Below are 21,424 nucleotides of genomic sequence, written 5' to 3'. Positions count from 1 at the left end.
TAACCAGGAGAAAGCGGCCGCTAGCCTTGATCCTAATTAGTGGCGAGCTAGAGAACAGATTAGCCTGCACCTGCCTACCCCCCACCCCCACTTTAGCTTTCCTAAGACAAAAACAACTCCCTGCCAATCAGCATTATGTGGGAAGTAGTAGGTGAGAGGAATGCGCACACACACACACACACACACACACACACACACAAAAATCTGGTAATTGTTTCGTTGTTGCCTCATTCCACAGGGGGTAAATCCTGCTTTCTAAAAATAATAAGAAGATGGGGGGCAAAGGAGGGATTAACTGTCAGGATTTGCCATCGCAGCCGTTTAAACATGTACAGTTCAGAGAAAGGTTAGGATGATGAGAGTGAGTGTGCGTGTGTAGGTGTGTAGGTGTGTGATAAGCAGGATTCCACACCTGTCTCCTTTGCAGAGTTGTGAATTTGCTATGAATAGAAAATACCTGGCTGGGCCTTAATAAAGCTCATGGCATCGGGTTTACAGCTTGCACATTGTATGTTTATTTCGAATAGAGCCTATTGAGAAGCACCACAAGAATGATTGGCTTGATTGTATGCAGAACAGAGGTGACAATTTTATATTTTGTGTTTTCTGTGTTAACGCTCCTAAAGAGCTCAATGTTAACCACAAATTGTCAAATTCGACCAATTTACTGTATTTAAATGTTTTGCAAGGGGTCTAACATTGAACTGAACTCTAGTTCATCCGCTAGTACAGGGGTGTCCAAACTTTTTCCACCGAGGGCCGTATCGTAAAAAATCAAAACATGCAGGGGGTCACTTAGATATTTTTATTAAAAAAAAATATTTTGTGAAAAGGTTGAAAAAAAAAAGTATATTTCAAGACAAAGCCTTGTGTTATTAACAACATTGCAGATCTTTCTCTTCACATTCTGCCTTTTCTGCTAAATTTTTCTAAAAAATGTTTAATTTTATATCTATGGTGTTGGCCCACATCCCGCACTTCGGTTATCTCTGCATTAGTAAATGCAGTTAATTCATGGAAAAAAAAAATCTGGATACACTGTGGTTGTCTACAACATTTAATATCAGGTTTTTTGTGCTACATGATTATTAAAAAAGACTGGCTGGCGACCAGTCCCCGCCTGTCGCCCGAAGTCAGCTGGGATAGGCTCCAGCATACCACCGCAACCCTAATGAGAAGCGGTATAGAAAATGGATGGATGGATGATTAAAAAATGTTTAAAATGTTGTATTTTTATTTTAACAATTTTCAGCTTCTTATTTGAGCTATTCATGCATGTTAATGTTTTATATTTAAAACATTTTTACATAACATTGTAACATTTTCATCAATGCACTAATGCCATCATAGCACATGCAGTTTCAATAAAATGCCTTAGAGAAATCATGTAGGATTCAATTTAATTCAAGACTTAAATGATTTCATATCTTTCTGAATTATTGCATTAGAATATTTGATTGAACATTATAATTTGAGTACATGGTAAGAAAGTGTGCAGTATACTTTTTGGTAAAACATAGAAAGAACAATACCCACCTACCCCGATTAAACACATGGTCATAATGCATTGAGTGAAACAGATGTTTGTGAACATGAGAAGGCATGTAGTGCTGTGTCCAATACATCTATGTAACATGAGCTCATTTTACTCTGTAAGGTTTAAAGCAAATGTTTGGTCAAGGCTAAAGCAAATGTTTGGTCAAGGCTGCGTCGACAGTGTGAAAGGCACAAGATGACAAAAGGAGAAATAACTCTTCTCTAGCACCCAAATGTGCTTGTTACATTCTACCTGATGCCAAATTTTAGATTACAGTACATTTGAATGTTGTTAACTATGTCAAATATGTACATTGTATAAAAAAGTAAGAAATAGTTATCTACTGCATATGTAACATCCCTCTCAGCGATCCATCAAAATGCATGGCTGATTCCTAACCCTCCAAGCATATATTATATCTAATTTCCAATTATTCAGCAGCACATTCAAGTATTGTGTCACCTGCAGTGCTACATGCTACGCACCCAAGCATAAGAAACGTTGTACAGCAAACATTTAGAAGAGAATACAACAACAACCCCTTTTTGCTTTGGACCGTTGCCAGAAGCCACCGGTTGGTGCCCGTGCTTAGACCTCAGACTCGTGCCGTGCCAAGGCTGCTGGCAGTGTTGTTCCACATGGACCCTGGAAGTGGTACCTGTGCCACACAAAAAGTACGCTATGATAAAAAGCTAGCCCGGATGTTGTCACGCATGATTTAATCCCCTGTGTGTGTGGGAGTGTGTGTGTGTGTGTGCATGTATGTTTGATCTTACGTGAAGTACTCAGACTTTGGTGTCATTCGTAGGTTAAATTCTGCAACTGGGACCCCTCTGGATGCAACCTGAGGGCCGAACATGGCTGCCGGGTAGACAATTGACGATGTACCCACCTGGATGACAAGAACAGCATGCAAATGACATAAAGCAAATAAAACCTACCACACATCACTGTATTATGAATATCATTTCCACAGTATTTTTGTAGTGAACATGAACATTTACTATTAAGTCAACCACAAAGAATACCAGGCATTTATTAAGTGTTGTGTTGTATGCATTTTGCCAATCTCTATTTTTTGTTCAGTTCAATGTTTTGAATAATTTGCATATATACACACAACACTTTCTTTCTAAACTCTTGGGAGCATTACAGATACCATGTGCAATTAATGATGGATGGACAGGCTATGTCCATCCATCCATTTTCTATGCCCCTTATCCTAATTAGGGTCGCGGGGGTATGCTGGAGCCTATACCAGCTGACTTCGGGCGAAAGGCGGGGTACACCCTGGACTGGTCGCCAGCCAATCGCAGGGCACATATAGACAAACAATCATTCACACTCACATTCATACCTATGGACAATTTAGAGTCGCCAATTAACCTAACATGCATGTTTTTGGAATGTGGGAGGAAACCAGAGTACCCGGAGAAAACCCACGCACGCACTGTGTGACTGTGTGCTAACCACTCAGCCACCGTGCAGCCCTGCAGGCAATGTATGTTATGGTAAAGACACTGACCATGGCAAGTGGGGGTGTTAGCCACAGTAAAGGTATTTTAAAGCATTTTGTTGAGTGGAGAAAAGGTGCCGTCTATCGGCGGTGTAGCATTTATTTCAACAAATGCATTGGGCTACAGTGTCCATTCAAAAAATATAGTATAAACTATGACTAAAAAAATAATGTCCATGACAACTTACCACCAGACAAAGATCACAGACTTCCAGCTCTTTTTCCACCTTGGTCAGGATATGAGAGTTCAACGTCTCCCCAAAAAACACAACGTTTGGCCTCAGCAGACCATGGCAGTCACTTTCAGAACACCTTATTAAAGAATAACAGACACTGGATGATTAAATGTTAGATATAAACTCCACACAAAAATGTTTAATGTTTGCTAATACAGTGTCTAGCATTACTATTTTATGGTCCAATTAAATCATCTTGCATTCTTTCTATATACTGTACTCTCAGTGAATTAAATAATAAACATATCCATCCATCCATTTTTTCCACTTGTCCTCACTATGGTCGCGGGGGTATGCTGGACTCTATCCAAGCTGACTACGGGTGAGGTACACCCTAGACTGGTCGGCAACCAACAACCTTTCACACTCTATGGAAAATTATAAAGCTGCCAATTAACCTAACATGCATATTTTTGGAATGTGGGAGGAAGGCGGATTACCCGAAGAAAACCTGCGCACGCATGAGGAGACCATGCTCCACACAGAGATGCCCAGCGATTCAAACCCACAACTTACAGATCTTCTGTGTGGTCAACATGCTAACCACTAGGCCACCGTGCGGCAAATAAATTTTAAAAAATCCATCAACTCCAAAGTGAATACTGTTGTTAGTTGGCTTTGTCATCGCCCATGTATCTTGAAGAGCACCACTGCCTCCTAGTGGTCAAAACGAGTTAGTATAGGGTTGATTGATCAGAACTGCCTCAAAACAATCGACAAAAATACAGTGCAAAAGACATTGATTGGGCAGATGTCCTAATGTAAATTTTTTGCAAATACTATTCTCACCTTGGAAGTTTATCCACAGGAATGTCAGCATCTGCTACATTTGGGTCCGGGGAACTAGATGAGGAGGAGGAGGGTGAAATGTAACACTAGTACATTACAGTCTATAGCAGGGGTTGACAACCTAAGAAAGCATGCAGGGCAGTAGTGGCCCAAGAGACAAGCAGTAGTGGTTGTCAGAATTTGAAGGAGACATATTATGCATTTTTCACAGATCAGATTAAAACAGTTCCCATGTGTTTTAATAACATGTCTGCGACGTGCTTCAGTCAAAATACTCCACGGATCAGGAATAACAAAATTGCACACTTAAACACACCCTCTAAACAGCCCTGTTCAGAGCAGCCTGTTTTGAGGAACTGTCATATCTCATGAAAATGACAAATGAAATTACTTGGTTTTCAAATTTCACACTTAGATGGCTAGGCACTGCAGAGATTAATAATAAAATTATATGTGCCAACACAATTAAATAGTCAGTTTTACATAATTTCTTTAGCGACAAATTGCTCTTTCCAAGTTGTAATAGGCACCTAAACAGTGCTTAACATTTTTACATTTACAATTTCATGGAAATTTAAACTTTTAACACCATGTCGGGTCATTTAGCAAATTGTAGTGTTTTACCCTTTGTTCTTGAGGGAAGCACATATGGGGCTGCGCTTGTTGACGGTCACATCTCCACAAGTCAAACAGCGCGTTTCAATCAGACTACCTGCAGTTTAACAGACAAAACAACATTGGTTCACAACAGGAGTTTCATAGTCACTCATTTATGCACAATTTGTGTTGTTGTTGTTAACCGGAAAGGACGTACATAGCTACACCTCTGCTGTCGATACTAGAGTTTGGAACTATTTTAGTGCTTTCCTGACTACATTTCAGGAACACAAGTTCAGAACAGCTTGCTGACACCCTCAACTTTAACTCGGACAGGCGAGCGGTACAGATTCTTTGAAATAAACGAGTTACAAGTGCTGACAGCTGCCAGCAAGCCTGTGACTGCTAAGTTCAAAGCAGTTACCTTGCAACAACGCAAAAAAAAAAAAAGAGATGACACCGGCCCTGGAAATACGGGTCCAAAATCAGGGCAAGTCTGGCTGTCGGATGAGGAGGATGGTGCCTTGAATGTAAAACCAGCTCCAGAATTGAAACAACTTCTATGTAACAAAAATTAAATGTTATTTCACGCCCAGAAGATGATAGAGCTACTGGAGGAAACTGTCGCACAAATAAGGAAAGCTACTAACACAGATTGGAAATGTATAATCGCGGAACATCAGCCTCAACAAAAAATTCTCAGAGATTCATGATGAAGTCATGAACATTAAGGAGAAAAATAGAGGACTCCGCAAGGATACCAAGGCACTGCAGGATGATGTCAAGGTACTACTGGATTATAATGTGGCCTTGCACCACTCTTGAAAAAGAGAAAGCAGCAAAGGAAAATATCAATAATAATTGGAGCAAATGAAAAATACAACTGATGAGATGGCTCAGAATTCACACGTGAACGATGCGATCCACACAGGGCTCCAAATTACACCCTGGACAAAAGCCAGGGCAGTCCAAAATAAGAGAACCACATTAAATGGATGTTGCTTCAACAAAGTAACAAATTGCAGATTTCCTACAATCAAAGTAGGTGGATTTGATATCAATACCACGTAGCAAGGGCCTGCTCACCAAGAAGTACCGAAATAAGGAATGCATGTATCTACATTCAATGACACTCACAGTACAGCATGAAAGACGGCAGGACAGAAAGACCTGTAAGTAGAAACCTTTAGCTATCCAGACTACAAACGATTGGATTGGAGAATGTTATAGATCCGGACAACAAAAGGAGAAAAGGCAAAACTTTTTTTTGTTTACAAACAACTGATTTTATTGTATGGAAGAATAATGTAAATAGTGAATTAGTGAACAAATCTATTAGCAATTGCTGTGAAACGGAGAGGGGGTATGATTAAATAAGCTCTGCTTCTTCCTATTCCTTTTTGGACGTGTGGAATTGTAACAAGAAGCATTTCAATATAAACTGTATTCATGTTCGAAATAAATTAAAACATGACGAGTGTCTGGATCACTTTCAAATAGGACAATTACATTTGTTTTGATATTTGTAGCCTCAACCTGTTTTGAGTCAATAGTTCATGCTGTACTGGTAACGCACCGTGAACCCTGAGCACATGTTTGGAGCCCGCCTGTTGGTGTAGATCGTCAATGCACTGGGTGATGACGACGACAGAGCGGCCCTGCTTTTTCAGCCGGGCTTCACATTCTGCTATGGCCACATGAGCAGAGTTGGGCTTTTTACTCAACGCCACCTCTCTCCTGTGATGGTAGAACTCCCACACCCGTGACGGGTAACGAGAGAAGGCCTCTGGAGAAGCCAAGTCCTGCAGGAGCATCCAGACGAATCCATTAGAGGATAAGTCAAGAAATTCACAGGAAAGATAAAATTGAAGGCATAGATTACAATGTTTTGAATCAGTTTGCTAGCTGTTAATGTAGAAATAAATTCAGGAGATTGTGAAGGTACATTATGTTATGGTAAAGCACATACAGCATCTTTTATAATTAGACTCACTTGTGATTGCCATTTCCTCCATTTCTCATGTTCACCCCGGAAAGTCGGGAGTCCGCTCTCAGCACTGACACCAGCCCCTGTGATGATTGCTATGTGCTTGGCTTTGGAAAAGGCCTCTCGGAATTCAGACATGTCTGAAAAACATAGACTTTAATATTTATTGTGATCTTTCTCAAATAAAACACACATAACATGTATTACAGTTGGTGGATGTAATTACTGCCAATTTTTTTGACTAAACTGGATTTACCGTATTTTACAGCTTATAAGTGGCACCAGCCCAAAATGCACAATGAACAAGAAAAATATATATACAGTAAGTCGCACTGGACTATAAGATGCATTTTCTGGGGGAAATGTATTTTATAAAATCAGAGACCTAGATCAGACATTTCATCTTGAAAGGCAAGGTATAGTACCGTAATAACAATAAAATGGAGAACAAATAGGCTAAATAGGCGTCTGTTAACGTACCGTGAATAGATGGTATGTTAACGTAACATATTAACAGTTATTCAGATAACTATAGCCTAAACAACATAACATAACCAGTTTACTTGCAGCTTGTAATGTGTAGAATATGATTTTCTTTTTGGGGGCATTTGTGTTCCATCTTTCTCAGTTGTCTTTATGAGTTGATGTTTACATTGTACATTTTCAGTGGTACAGGAGTGATACGAGTGGCAGATACCGCCACAGAAGCCTAGAGTGCCCTCTCGCGGCTGTCAGTGTGGAAAAAAAAAAACACAAGTCGCTCCAGAATATGAGTCGCAGGACCAGCCAAATCATGGTTATGGTTACATTTCTTTTGAACATGCATAAAAATTACAATTTAATACATAATATCTCACAATTCCACATGTCCAAAAGGAGTGGGAAGAAGCAAAGCTTATTCAATCCAAACCCCATCCATTTCATATCAATTACAATACATTAATTCACAATACATTAATTCACCATTGTATTTTACATGTACTCCCAAACTGAAGGTTGCGGGTTGCTCCTGATGCTGCGGCATCAGTAGGTAAATATGCTAGTGTCAAAGCGCTTTGAGTGCCTTGGATGGGGAAAAGCGCTATATAAGTGAAAGACCATTTGTATTACCTTTAGTATCGTCTGCAAATAATACTAGCTTTAGGTCTTTCGGCACTTTACAGATGTCATTTATACTGTATATAAGTTGAACAGTTTTGGTCCCAGTATTGACCCCTGAGGTACACCGCAAGATACATTTAAGCAAACGCATGCATATTCTCCGAGCTTCATATATTGCTTTCTATTTGCTAAGTAGATTTTTACCCAGTTCAGTAATATCCCTCTGATACCATGCCTGAGTCCATACCTTTGTAGTTTGAAAAAAAGTGTGACTTTACGGTATTACACTGTCCGATTATTTTTAGCAGTGACTTCTGTATGCAAAACCTGAATAATACCTGATTTGGGTCTTGCTGTGTCCACCAAAGGTCCTCTCGTCACATGAGTGGCCATGCAGCGTCCGAGTGACACAACAGCTCGGTATTGGAGGAGCATTGTCACTGAGATAAAGGTAAACAATTGATAAACATTATTGGTTGGGAGAGGCTGACTTTTAATTTCCTGTATCACAATTGCGGAAAATATACAGTATGCAAGTATTTAAATCAGTATTCTTTTATGGGACACCAATTCAACTCTGATTTGTGGGTGCGTCCTGCTTGCATAAAAGCAAACTACTGTGTCTAAACAGGTTTTACAAGATATATAGCTTTAAAAACAAGTCTTGGTACAATAGTACAAAAGTCTAAAAGTTATCTACCCACTACCTTACAGCCATACTTACTGTTAGTGTTATTAACTTGTGGCACATTGCAGGACAGAAAATTAACATCGACATACCTGTATATTTTTGACGTTGTGGTTTGTTAGCTCTGGGTTGAAATATCGCGAGATGTTAACTTACGGGGAAACGCAAAGACTGCTAAAAATGGCTGTAGCGTCAAGAATAACTTTAATGTTGTGTTTTTAGGAACTGTTTCATATTACGACAGAGAATTGAACACTTTAAAAAAGCTTTCATGGCTAATAGTGTACTTACCTCTGTTTTTTTAGCTCTGTAAACGCCTTCAAAGGTTAACTAGCCACGCTGCACCAGGGTTAACTAGCTTATTTACTTTTCTTGCAACGAGCAGACGTAAACCCTACCTAGATGTCGTAAAACACATCGGGGTAATGCGTAGTGAAAGGAAGCCATCTTCTGGTTGACTTTAGAATTGCGGGTGGTTCGTTCACACGCCTTATGACGTCACAACCAATGTGCGCATTTGTGCATTACCTACGTAATATTTGTAGTAATACCAATTACGATGAAGTTGAAATGATTATATTTAAAGACACATTATTGTCTGTACTTGGGTTCTGTACGCTGCATTTATCACTCCTTCTCTTTCTCTCTCCCTCTGAGCTTCCTCCTCCTCTTCATCATAAATATCTACCTCCCCGAGTGGTCGCGGTGGTTGAGTGCGCCCCAGTTGGCCAGCAGTCACTAACGGACCCTGGCCCAGGTTGATGGCGACCACTCCAGACGGCACAGACCGCCGACTGATCCGGAGACTGCGCTCCAAGAGCGACACCCCCTATCTGGTTGAAGCCCGGTTCTCCTTCAACCTGCGGACAGGTAGGAGCATCATCATCACCACCACCATCATCATCATTATGGTGGATTTGGATATGCTTATGTCGTCATGTCGATGTGTTGGATGGAACCATAACATGACACAGTGGACCAAAATGTAATCACTTCTCACAGATGAGAGTGAAATGTTATGCAACTTTGTAGACTCAGCCATAGTCTGATGTTTAATGTTTAAATGTTACTACCAGTGTGATTATGTAAGGGGAAGAGGCGTCAGCATGACCTGGAGCCCCTCAGGGTGTGCTGCTGGTTCTGGTACTGGTGGATTAAAGTGGGATGCATTTGCTATGCTTCTTCTTTTTAACCAAATCATTCTGTAATGTTATTTTGTCTCCATTGCCTTTTTACAAGGCAAGTTGCATCCTGTTACCATGGTGACTTGGCATTTTTTTAGTTCTGCACTATATGTGTTGTGATTGTACATGCTGCATCATTCAGTCTGTTTAATACACATATTCTTCTCAAAGACTATGGAATATGCCATAAACTGCTGCTCCTGTTTTTTACAACTAAAGAAAAATACATAGGCGTTTTTTTCCTTTCCATACTTTGATCTTACTGTTAGGTCCAGAAGTATTTGGACTTTGTATTTTTCAGTGATTTTGACTGTATACACCACCACTATGGATTTACAATAATACAATAAAGACATGGTAAAAGTGTAGCTAGTGATTTATAGCGACACTTTTTTTTTTTACTCATTTAATTTGACATAAATATGGCCTTTATCATTTAGGATTATAGTGATTTTATGCACTGTATCTCACAATAGTATCAACACCCCGAGCATTTATATCCCAGGGGTCTCTAAGCTGCGGCCCAAGGGTCATTTATGGCCCTCCACTGTTTTTTTATTGGCCCTTGGCACATTCTAAAAATATAATTAAACATACATCCATCCATTTTCTTCCACTTATCCGGGTCAGGGTCGTGGGGACAGCAGTCTCAGTAGGGAAGTCCAGACTTCACATCTCCGGCCACCTCTTCCAGTACCACAGAGAGGTCACCAAGGTGATCCCAGGCCAGCTGTGAGACATGATCCCTCCTGCGTGTCTTAGGTCTGCCCTGGGGCCTCCTACCAGCTGCGCATGCCCGGAACACCTCACCAGGGAGGTGTCCAGAAGGCATCCGGACTAGATGCCTGAGCCACCTCAACTGACTCCTCTCAATGTAAAGGAGCAGTGGCTCTACTCTGAGCTCCTTGCAGATAACCAAGCTACTCGCACTAGATAGGGTGGTGAGGGTGGGAACATAGATCGACCGGTAAATTAAGCGCTTTGCCTTCCATCTCAGCACTCTTTTCACCAAGACAGTCCGGTACAGCGTACACCGTTCTGCCCGTCAATCTCATGCACCAGCCTTCCCTCACTTGTAAACAAGACCCCAAGATACTTTAACACTCAAAGTGCAATCCACCCTTTACCAACTGAGAACCATGGCCTCAGATTTGGAGGTGCTGAGTCTCATCCCAGAAGATTCACACTCATCTGCATACCGCCCCAGTAAACGTTGCAGGTCACAGCAGAGACACAGCAGAGATCCTAAGGCCCTCAGACTAGATCTTTGATGCCTTGGCTTTGCCTAGAAATTCTATTCATAAAAGTTATGAACAGAATTGATGATAAAGGGCAGCCTTGGCGGAGGCCAACATTCACAGGGAACAAGCTCGACTCACTGCTGGCAATGCGAACCAGGCTCCTGTTCTGGACCGAATGGCACACAGTAGCGTGCCACCAAACCCGTATTCCTGGAGTACCTCCCACAGGACCCCACGAGGGACACACTCAAATGCTTTTTCCAAGTCCACAAAGCACATGGAGACCAGTTGTGCAAACTCCCATGCACCCTACAATATTGCAAAGGGTGTAGAGCTGGTCCGCAATCAGGATGAAAACCACATTGCACCTCCTGTAGCTAGGTTTGACTAATGGTTGTCCCCTTCTTTCCAGCACTCTGGAATAGAATTTCCCAAGGGAGTCTGAAGAGCATGATCCCCCTATAGTTGAGCACACCCTCCAGCCACCCTTTTTGAAAACGGGGACCAGCAAAGCCCCCCGTTCTGCCAATTCAGACATACAGTTCCTGACTTCCACACAATGTTGAATAGACATGTCAGCCAAGACAGTCCCTCAACATTCAGAGCCTTGAGCAATTCAAGGAAAAACTCATCCAGCCCCAGAGCTTTGCTACTGAAGAGTTTTTTGACTACTTCAGATATCTCAGCCACAGTCATGGACCTGTCCGCGTTTGTGTCCTCAGACCCTGCTTCCTCTATGGAAGGTATGTCAGTGCGATTGAGAAGGGCCTCAAAATATTCCTTCCACCGCTTGACTATATCCTCAGTCGAGGTCAACAGGCCTCCGTCCCTACTGTAAACAGTGTTGACCAGGCACCGCTTCTCCTTTGTGAGACGTCAAATGTTTTGCCAGAACCTCCTTGAGGCCGACCGAAAATCGTGCTCTATGGCCTCACCGAACACCACCAAAGCCGCATGCCACTTGGCCTGCCGGCACCTGGCAGCTACTTTCAGGAGTCCCATAAAACCATCCATCCTTGATAAGACTCCTTCTTCAGCTTGATGGCAGCCCTAATCTGTGGTGTCCACCATCGGGCTCGGGTTTTGCCACCATGACTGGCACCGACCACCTTGCGGCCACAGCTTCGGCTGCCTCAGCAATGGAAGCATGGAATACATCCCATTCTGACTCAACATCTTCAACCTTCATGCTGGGTAACTGGGTAACCATTGAGAACCACTGCTTTAAAGTGGTCTATGTAGAGCTTTTATAGTAGTGTAAATTTACTATCCACAGAAATTAACTAAACACATTATTGTCTAAATATCTGGCAACACAAGTGAGTACCAAGATAATTGTGTCTTGTTTGCAGTCAAGCATTGTGGTGGTACTGTCATGGTCCAGGGCTGCACGAGTACTGGGGAACTGTGATTCACTGAGGGAAACATGAATTCCAACATGTGAAGTGGAGCGTGGTGCCCTCCCATGGGAAACTGAGCTGCATGGCAGTTTTCCAACATGATAAGGAGCCCAAACACACTTCCAAGATGATCAAGCACCTTGCAGCGGAAAATGAAGGTCAAGATTTTGTCTCCTCCAGTGCTGAACTGAATTGAGCACGTGTGGCATCCTTAAGTGTAAGGAAGATGGAGTGCAAGGTGTCTAACATCCACCAACTCCACCAGTGATGTCATCATGCAGGAGTTGAAGAAGATTCCAGTAACAACCTGTGCATATATATCCAAGTTTCATTTCTACAGTACTGGCCCTTGAGAAGACACACTAAAATGCTTGCAGAAATGTGAAGGGTGTCCCCACTTTTGTGAGATACCGTATTAGGTTCTAAAATTAATGAATACAAAATTGAATGAATGCATGATTTACTTTTACTTGACTAAAGAGATAAAGTAGAGGTGGTTGGTATTATCCTGTGTATGTGTGTGTACGCAAGGAGTGCTGAGCTGTGTTTGTGCACATGAATCAATTTGTTGCCTTTTCGATTAATAGGCTGGCCAATCTTCGTCTTGCCAATAAATTTATGTATGATCGTGTGTGTCCTTTTCAGACCAGCTTGTTGTCAGTAACAGCACACCGTGGTTTGCCTCTTTGCTCAGTTGTTATCACTCTGCTCCACAACAAAGCCATCAAGCGTGCGGATGCTACGGGGGCGACGTGTACAACGGCGCTGTTGACTCACTTCCACCTAGAGAAGTGAGGCAGTATTTAGCTTATTGCCAAGGAAACCGAAAATGTCTTGTGGGCAAGGTTGTGGCTTTTGGACTAGCTTTTTTGTCATGTTGTTTTTTCGGAAAACGACCCATCAGCTGATTTAAAGGAGATGATGTGTACAAAAAGCTTGGTAGATAATAATAAAACATATGCAAAACACATGCTATCACTCATGACTTTCCATTGGGGACAAGTGTGGCAGTGCATATGTATTTGATATTTAATACAGATTTATTTTTAAACCATATATTTTTAAATCATATAGAATTGCTGTTTTTAGAGAAAAATCCCTCTGTGCAAGGGCCTCCAAAGCACGGCCCAGTAAGTTACTATTTGTACTACCATCACTAATATTACTGCAACTACTACTTCTGCTGTTACTACAACTACCACTACTGCTGCTGCTGTTGCTACAACTATACAATTACTCGCACTAATACTTCTGCTTCTGCTGCTACAACTACTACTACTACAACTAAAATTACTACTACTACTACTTGTGCTGCGGCTACTACTACTACTACTACTATAAATGTTACTATTACTACTACTACTACTATTCCAACTACTGCTTCTGCTACTACCACTAATAGTACTACTACTCCTATTGCAACTAAAATTACTACTACTACTACTACTACTACTACTACTACTATTCCAACTACTGCTTCTGCTACTACCACTAATAGTACTACTACTACAACTACAACTAAAATTACTGCTACTTCTACTTCTGGTGGCACTACTACTACTCCTATAAATGTTACTACTACTACTACAACTACTACTATTCCAACTACTGCTTCTGCTACTACCACTGATAGTACTACTACTACAACTACAACTAAAATTACTGCTACTTCTATTTCTGGTGGCACTACTACTACAGTTTCATTGGATGGTATAACTGCTGTTTTACCATGCACATGACAATAAAACTCTCTTGAATCTTGAATCTTGAATCTTCTACTTCTATAAATGTTACTACTACTACTACAACTACTACTATTCCGACTACTGCTTCTGCTACTACCACGTATAGTACTACTACTTCTGCTGCGGCTACTATTACTTCTATAAATATAACTACTACTACTACTACTATTCCAACTACTGCTTCTGCTACTACCACTAATAGTACTACTACAGTACAACATACTATGACTGACACTACGAGTGAGCATGAGGCCTGATGCACAAATTCACATTGATTAATAAACCCTGTCTGCTATATAATGTTTGTGCCATTGCTTGTGAAAGCAAACACCACAGGAAGTAAATATAAAAATGTATGCTATACATATATGTATAACCTACTTTTGTATGGATAAAAGTACAGGGACAGCGGGTCATTACACCTACATATTATGACTGTATATAAACTACCATAAATTCCGGTGTATAAGCCTCATCACATATACTCATCACACAGCAACCCTAACACTCAAAAGGTATACCTATTAGATATACAAACATATACCAATACAATCTTAAAATGAAAAAAAAATATTTTAAAGTTTTCCTATATGCATTTTATCTGAGCAAAGCATTGGAGGACAAGGGACAAAGAAAATGGATGGATGGATGGCGGTGCAATGCTGCGTCTGTCCACCAGAGGGAGCCCAGACCCACAGCCCAGATGGAGGCTGACAACACTGCAGCGCCCCAGCAGGCACCAGTGAATGTTGCTCAGATGCAATGCATTATTGGAAAACATTTTTCATTTTAAACTCGTATTGCTACATGTTTGTATATTTCTCAGGTATACCTGTTGAGTTTTAAGTTGCTGTGTGACACCGTGAGTTATATTGTTATATAAAATGACCTCTTGTTGTGAGCTTGTTGTGAGCACACTGGTAGCTTGTGATTGGTTCCTGCCAAAGAAAGAGCGACTGGTTCCTCGCTGACTAGCGAGCGGCACAGTATTTAAACAACTAAGAGTTGTTCTGAAGGAGATGTCACAAGATTATAATTTAGCACACGTCTGTCTCGTTTGTGTGCATTCTAAAAACAGTGAAAAAAACCATCTAAAAAGACATTCATTCTGCCTATAAAGCCTTCTACAAACAAACTCCAAAAAGCGCCAACAATGCTTCATCTACATATACATAATCTACATAATGTGACGTGCATATTAACCAAGTTTCAACGACATTGTTATTTTTAACGTTGTTAATCAACGACATTGTTATTTTTAACGTTGTTAATAATAACATATGTATTTTTACATATGTATTTTTACATAACGTATTTTCAATGTTGTTAATAATAACATCGAACAATCGATCAATTTCACTGGCGTATTGTGTGTTCATGTCTCACATAAGGATCGTGGATGATGGGCAAAATTCCAAAAAAAGTGCAGTTTTTTCACACCAAACATGCCTTGCTTTGTGCACTGGGAACATAAAGTGGCTTCCACTACACTGTTCTCACAAATTTGAAAAATTTGATTTGTTGATGTGTGTTATTAAACTCTGTCCACCTGAATATGCAGCCTAACATGCTTCCAGTCCTCATAAGGCTGCTTGTACTGTATGTGCACTCATTTACCCATTCTGTGTTTTAATGACGGCCACAATGCACTATTCAAATTACTTTCAACCTGTCCTGACTCTCCAGTTTGCAATTTGCATTCTTCTCTTCATTCTGCTTCTCCTTTTTGTTATGCTTAGTTTGAGACAGGCTTTATAATTAGTGCATGTTGCATTTAGCTATAAAGTTCACTATTTTCTTTTGCAAAATCAAGTGACATTGCAACAAAGCAGGGCTTTTTCACATCATTCACAGCAGCATCGCTCAGGCATGCCAAGGGAAATGCTGCATTTAGTATTCTTTCAAAGGCTGTACAACTATACTACATTAACTTATGTTAATTATCAGATCACCAACATAATCTGTGTAAATATGTGATGGGGTAGTATATACATGGATGTGTACATTTGTGCATTCACTGAATGACAAACCAAATACTCTGTATTAATACTGACTGTCATGCAGCCACTAAAAGCTAAAGTGGATTTTTCTTGTGCTGCTCCATGTTGCAATCACTGTGTGTGTGCAAGCAAGTTGTCCAAAAGAGTCCAATCGATATTCTCCAGATGCATGGCGGGATGTTACGCATTTCTGCAGTAGAGTCAGCAAGGTGTGCACGCTAAACCACTGCATCTGCAGATGACTTGTACACATTTTGCATGTAAAATCAGGTGAAATAACTGCATATGAGGCGAGTGGGAAGCTTGTGTTTTGTGAAGTCTTTTGCAGTAGCAGTGGTAAAGGTGGCAAAAATAATATTGTATATACCACCCCTTCCTCCAATACCCAATACACTCACACACAAACAGCATATGGCTGATATCCCAGACAGTCTTGCATCTTTAAAAAAAAAATAGACATCTATCTTCCCTGCTTGGCTTCACACAGGCCTTCTTGTGCTGAATAAAACATGAGTGTGAAAGAATATGAGTAAAAATAGTAATGCAATATCGGACTTGGTGTCAACTGCCCAGAGAGGAGAAAGAATGGTTCAGTAATAATAATATATTATTGGCAGGTGGCTTTTATGTGAGAGCCGATGTAAAGCTCCGAGTCTCATTTAATCTCTCTTATGTGACAGACTTGATGGCTGTGTGATGTACTTCGCACAAGCCAGCTGAGAAACAACACCTTTTTTCTCCAAGCAAGTAAGCAGAAAGGATGCTGAATGACAATGTGCTTATGGGTCATATTTATAGTAAGTGTGTCAGCTCAATGGACAGAGAAAGGCAAGGTATACAATATTTAGGCAGACAGGGACAAAGAGAGAAACATTTGGTTGGTCTGCATATAAAGAAATCAGTGCTATCCAGTCTATGTTGCCATGGTGATGGAAGCATCACATACAGATGAGTTGCATCCGTTCACTGAATGTGATAAACATGTAGTGGCATTTATTTCTTGGTGTGCCGTGTTGTTACAGTTCTGCTGAGTAAGAGTCCCTTCAACACTGCTGCAAGTTAATTCAGTCAAAGCTGCATTGCACCAGTCAGGAAGGAGGCTTCCAGCATTACCCCAATAGCAATCAGTACTTTAAAGCCAGGAAACTATGGAGCATAATAATAGTCCCAGCTAAATGTTGTTTTTACATTCAGTGTTTTATTACATGCAAAGTCCCCTAAGAAATGCTGAATGTGACTATATATCCACAGGACACTTTATTTAGATAGAAAGAGTATCCAGAAACGAATTTGGCATACAGATTTGTGCTTGCAAATTAATCAGTAAGTTGTCTGTCTTACAAACATGTTTTAAATATACTGTGCGGGAAATAGAAATCTAAAAACAAACAGAACAGAGTCATAGCATCTTTATTTACTTGCAAATTTGTTTTTCCTGTGATTACTAATCAATTCAAAGACGTCTTGAACAGAGTTGAATTGAGGCTGTCCCAAGAACGCTACTGCCCCCATGTGGAGAGGATGCTTATTGCAACAGAAGCAGTAGAAGAGGCAGTACAATTACTTGAACTCTCTTCACGCAGCCATTGACGATCCGAAACACACAAAGCAGATTCATATCCTGTCATTTGAAGACGTTCAATGAAAGGCAAGCCTTCCCTTCAGAATATAAACATACTGTTGTGCTCCTCTGAGCGAATTGTGTTTGAAAGTAAACAGCAGCAAGCGTCGTGTCAGGGTGCTACACAACATGATACGCTAACAGTATCCAATACTTTGTAACTAATACACGATTTTCAGTGCCGTGACATTATGAACACATTCACTTATAGGTTCGTCTGGCTACATAACACTCAACAGTGTCTTAATACCTGACTTATTTGGCTAATCGTTAGCAGTATGGCTACATACCGTTGGGAAACAACGTCATGACGTCATCACATTCGAACGCTCTTAAAAAGGCCTGGTTGGATTTGAATAAAGTTTTTTTTCAGAGTTCTAGGTGGGATTTAGAAAATATAAAACAATATCAATGGAAATAACTTATAAAAAAAATAATACAACTAGACAATAGGGATTTGGTTTGTCCTGAAATATCCTACAAAGACCGTAGATGGCAGCATTGTAATGGCTCCTGTCGGGGCTGAGTGGCAGCTCTGCAATGAAGTGACACTTGAATATTTCATTTTATATTAAAGCAAAACGAAATGATAATTTAAAAAAAAATCAAAAACAAAGATTAGATCATGCCAAAATTGTCCCTAATATTTAAAATGAGAAATCTTAAATGTGCTTCAGAATAGTATACATGCACTCTCAAAAAATTAGCGGACAGGTGCACATATTGGATCACTTACTGTATGTAACAGTATAAGAACATGAACACAAATATACATGTTTATAATGTATACTGTGTCTTTTTAGGGAAAAATAAATGTTTTTGAAAATTTTATGGTGTTTAATGTTCGAAAGAATGTAATATACAGTCATGGAAAAAATGATTAGATCACCCTTGTTTCTTCAGTTTCTTGTTCATTTTAATGCATGATACAACCAAAGGTACCTTTGTTTGGCCAAATATAACAATGACAACAAAAATAGCTCATAAGAGTTACATTTTTTAGCAGTACAACACTATAGCTATTCATGTAAGAACTTAAGTGATTTTGGCTATTATCAAGAAAACCATGGAAGTTGCTAGACACCAGCTTTGAAATGTAACTCTTACAAGCTATATTTGTTATCATTGTTATATTTGTCCAAACAAATGCTTTAGTTGCACCAGGTATCAAAATAAATCAATAAACTGAAGAAACAAGGGTGGTCTAATCATTTTTTCCATGACTGCAGTTTGTGTCCAGTTTAGGGCAACTTTTGCAACTTGAGTTGCAGGTGTGGTTACGGGAAATATGTATGTACAAGTAGATGAAATGCAGTACAAGAGTGAGTATTGCAGATATGAATGTAGAGAGTGACAGATGGGTCGGGACAGAGAGCTACGAAGAGAAGGAACAGCAGATTTATAGTGACAGGCTGCTCAATCAGAACTTGTAAGATTGTTTCTACTAAAACCCTGCACCCAAATGAGTGTAAGCCAATTCAAACCAAACAGTGGCAGCTTATGTCACTTTATTATGACAGGTTTTGGCCAAGCTATATACTGCTTGTAGCAGCATGATCACCGTCAGTGGCGGAGCTACAGGGCCACCCCTGATCACTCTTCGGCCACGTCTCTGGCCATATAGACATTTCAGGTATCAACTTATTGCCACCCCTATGTGAGTAATGGTCTCACCTTGGCTACCCCAATGAAACATTTCTGGCTTTGCCACTGATCACCGTGTCATCTTAATTTGGTGTTTGACACCAAGCAACAGCATCAATAACAATGAATGTTAAAGGTGCTGTCTGTTAGTTGCTGCATCATTTATTTTTGGTTGAAAAAAGTGTACTTTGGAGCCGAAGAGGGACAATACCTTTAACGTCTTTTTAACGGATTAGTGATGCGAAGAGGGAATATTTGAATGGCCTGCTCTTGAGCTATTTGAAGTGTTGATCAATGCTGGTTTTGTTTTGATTCGAATCCCCCCATTGATTGTCTGCTTGTGAGTTAGTGAATTGTGTCCATTCAGCTCGGATTCTGTACCCTCTTTTTTTTTTTAACTTTCTTTTCCCCATCTGTCACATCATGTTGATGTCAACTTGACTTGTGGAAACATGTTTTAAGTGAATTTCAATGTGAGACAGCAAGCCTCTCCTCAGAGCACAGCATCTCACAAAAGTGGCTTCCTGGCTACGCTAATGTATACCCTAATTGAATTTCTATAGTACGGTATTGTCCCTTGAGAAGATATACTGTAATAATCAGGGGTGTAACGGTACACCATAATCGAGGTTCGGTATGCGCAGTCGTCCCTCGCCACTTCGCACTTCAAATTTCGCAGCATCACTCTATCACGGTTTTTCAAAAATATATTGACAAATATAGGATAAATAAATAGATTTATGTATTTATAGGCCTACAATAAATAAAAGGTGGCCTAGTGGTTGGCATGTTGGCCACACAGTCTGGAGATCTGGAAGATCTGGGTCGTATCTCCGTTTGGGCATCTTGTGTGCATGTTCTCCTCGTGTGTGTGTGTTTTCTCCAAAAATGTTGGTTAGGGGGGAAATCCCCTTCCCCCCATTTGAAATATTATTGGCAAACTGATAAGATCTATGTATTTAACAGTGCTGTACAGACTGAACTCGAAACTGAAACCAGCGAAATGCAACAAAATGGAGAGCAGTGACGCAGACAAGTTAAATTGCATGCTGAATATGACAAATTCTTACATGTTGGCAGATCTGCACTAATAGTGAAAGTCTTCCCTGCCTCTCATGCCCCCCCTGACAGTTCAACACGCACCCCCAGGGGAGCTCGACCCACAATTACAGGTATCACTGGGTTAATTGGAGACTCTAAATTGTCCATAGGTATGAATGTGAGTGTGAATGGTTGTTTGTCTATATGTGCCCTGCCATTGGCTGGCGACCAGTCCAGGGTGTACTCATCCAAAGTCAGCTGGGATAGGCTCCAACATACCCCCGCTACCCTAGTGGGGATAAGCGGCATTGAAAATTAATCAATGAATGTTGAAAAATAAGTCATGCTGTTTCGAGGGAAAGGCTTCTTGATACGTAATCTGTACTTCTGTGAAGAAAGTGTCGAACGTTTCGCTCCTCATGCTGTTTCGTTGTTGAATATGGCCTATTAGTAAAAAAAAAAAACGTACAAATATATTTTTTGTCTAACTATACATTTTCAAGCATAAAAATAGCCACATGAACTAAAATACAAATATTAGGCATTCAAAAGACACATTCATAGATGATGTAGTATTCTACACTGGTCACTAGATGTCAGTAATGTTACTGTAATGTGCGGTGACACACAAAATCACCAGACTTGATCATAGAATTAGCTCACAACAGGCACAATAATCCGCAATAAAAATTCCTAATAAAAACACGGGCTACTGTTGCGGCCGTTACCCATGCAAAGCTGAAACCCAACTCCGAACCCCTTCCACTTACATCACTTCCTATCCACCCATCACTCTGCTCCCCTAGGGAACACATTAATAGTAACACACACGAGCGTGAGTCTTATTTATGTCATAACAGTTAGAATTATTATTTTATTTTTGTAAAAAAAAAGTCCTCGACAGAACAATGTCGGAACAATTCTTTCGCCTTATCCACTTGTCTTTGTCTGTTTGCGTACCTCACCGGGAAGGGAAAGCATTCCCAAACAGGAGACTCAAATGATGGAAGGGGTTTTTCAAGTTTTGGCTTTTCCTTGGCACTATAGCTAGCAAAAGGCTGCGTTGCACTATATTTGTTTACAGAGTAGACGCTTGA

The 21,424-nt window shown here is 40.4% G+C and overlaps 2 protein-coding genes across 4 annotated transcripts in view; one reads left to right on the top strand and one right to left on the bottom strand.

Moving 5' to 3' along the window:
• Positions 1–245: 245 nt before the first annotated feature.
• Positions 246–8,844, bottom strand: LOC129176698 (NAD-dependent protein deacylase sirtuin-5, mitochondrial-like). 3 transcript variants are annotated; one of them, XM_054766997.1, is made up of 9 exons: positions 8,544–8,568; positions 8,102–8,203; positions 6,669–6,802; positions 6,252–6,477; positions 4,703–4,790; positions 4,079–4,132; positions 3,242–3,365; positions 2,314–2,429; positions 246–2,195 (listed from the first exon to the last, which is right to left on the bottom strand). In XM_054766997.1, exons 2-9 carry the CDS (start codon positions 8,196–8,198, stop codon positions 2,126–2,128), a joined length of 909 nt encoding a protein of 302 aa, XP_054622972.1. In that variant the 5' UTR covers positions 8,199–8,203; positions 8,544–8,568; the 3' UTR covers positions 246–2,125. The 3 variants fall into 3 exon arrangements, with proteins under 3 accessions (XP_054622972.1, XP_054622970.1, XP_054622971.1); XM_054766995.1 differs by lacking the exon at positions 8,544–8,568 and adding an exon at positions 8,488–8,534; XM_054766996.1 differs by lacking the exon at positions 8,544–8,568 and adding an exon at positions 8,743–8,844 and having other exon boundaries at positions 248–2,195.
• Positions 8,845–9,067: 223 nt separating this feature from the next.
• The window catches only part of LOC129176817 (phosphatase and actin regulator 1-like), a 57,396-nt gene continuing 45,039 nt past the window's right edge, over positions 9,068–21,424 (top strand). Inside the window, exon 1 of the mRNA XM_054767252.1 lies at positions 9,068–9,321. Within this exon, the coding sequence (XP_054623227.1) occupies positions 9,213–9,321 (109 nt within the window). The 5' untranslated portion in view covers positions 9,068–9,212. The remainder of the gene's footprint in view (positions 9,322–21,424) is intronic.

The sequence above is a fragment of the Dunckerocampus dactyliophorus genome, chromosome 2, assembly GCF_027744805.1.
Source record: "Dunckerocampus dactyliophorus isolate RoL2022-P2 chromosome 2, RoL_Ddac_1.1, whole genome shotgun sequence".
Classification (NCBI taxonomy): domain Eukaryota; kingdom Metazoa; phylum Chordata; class Actinopteri; order Syngnathiformes; family Syngnathidae; genus Dunckerocampus; species Dunckerocampus dactyliophorus.
The sequence above is the reverse complement of the archived record's forward strand: the minus strand, read 5'-3'. Positions and strand labels throughout refer to the sequence as shown.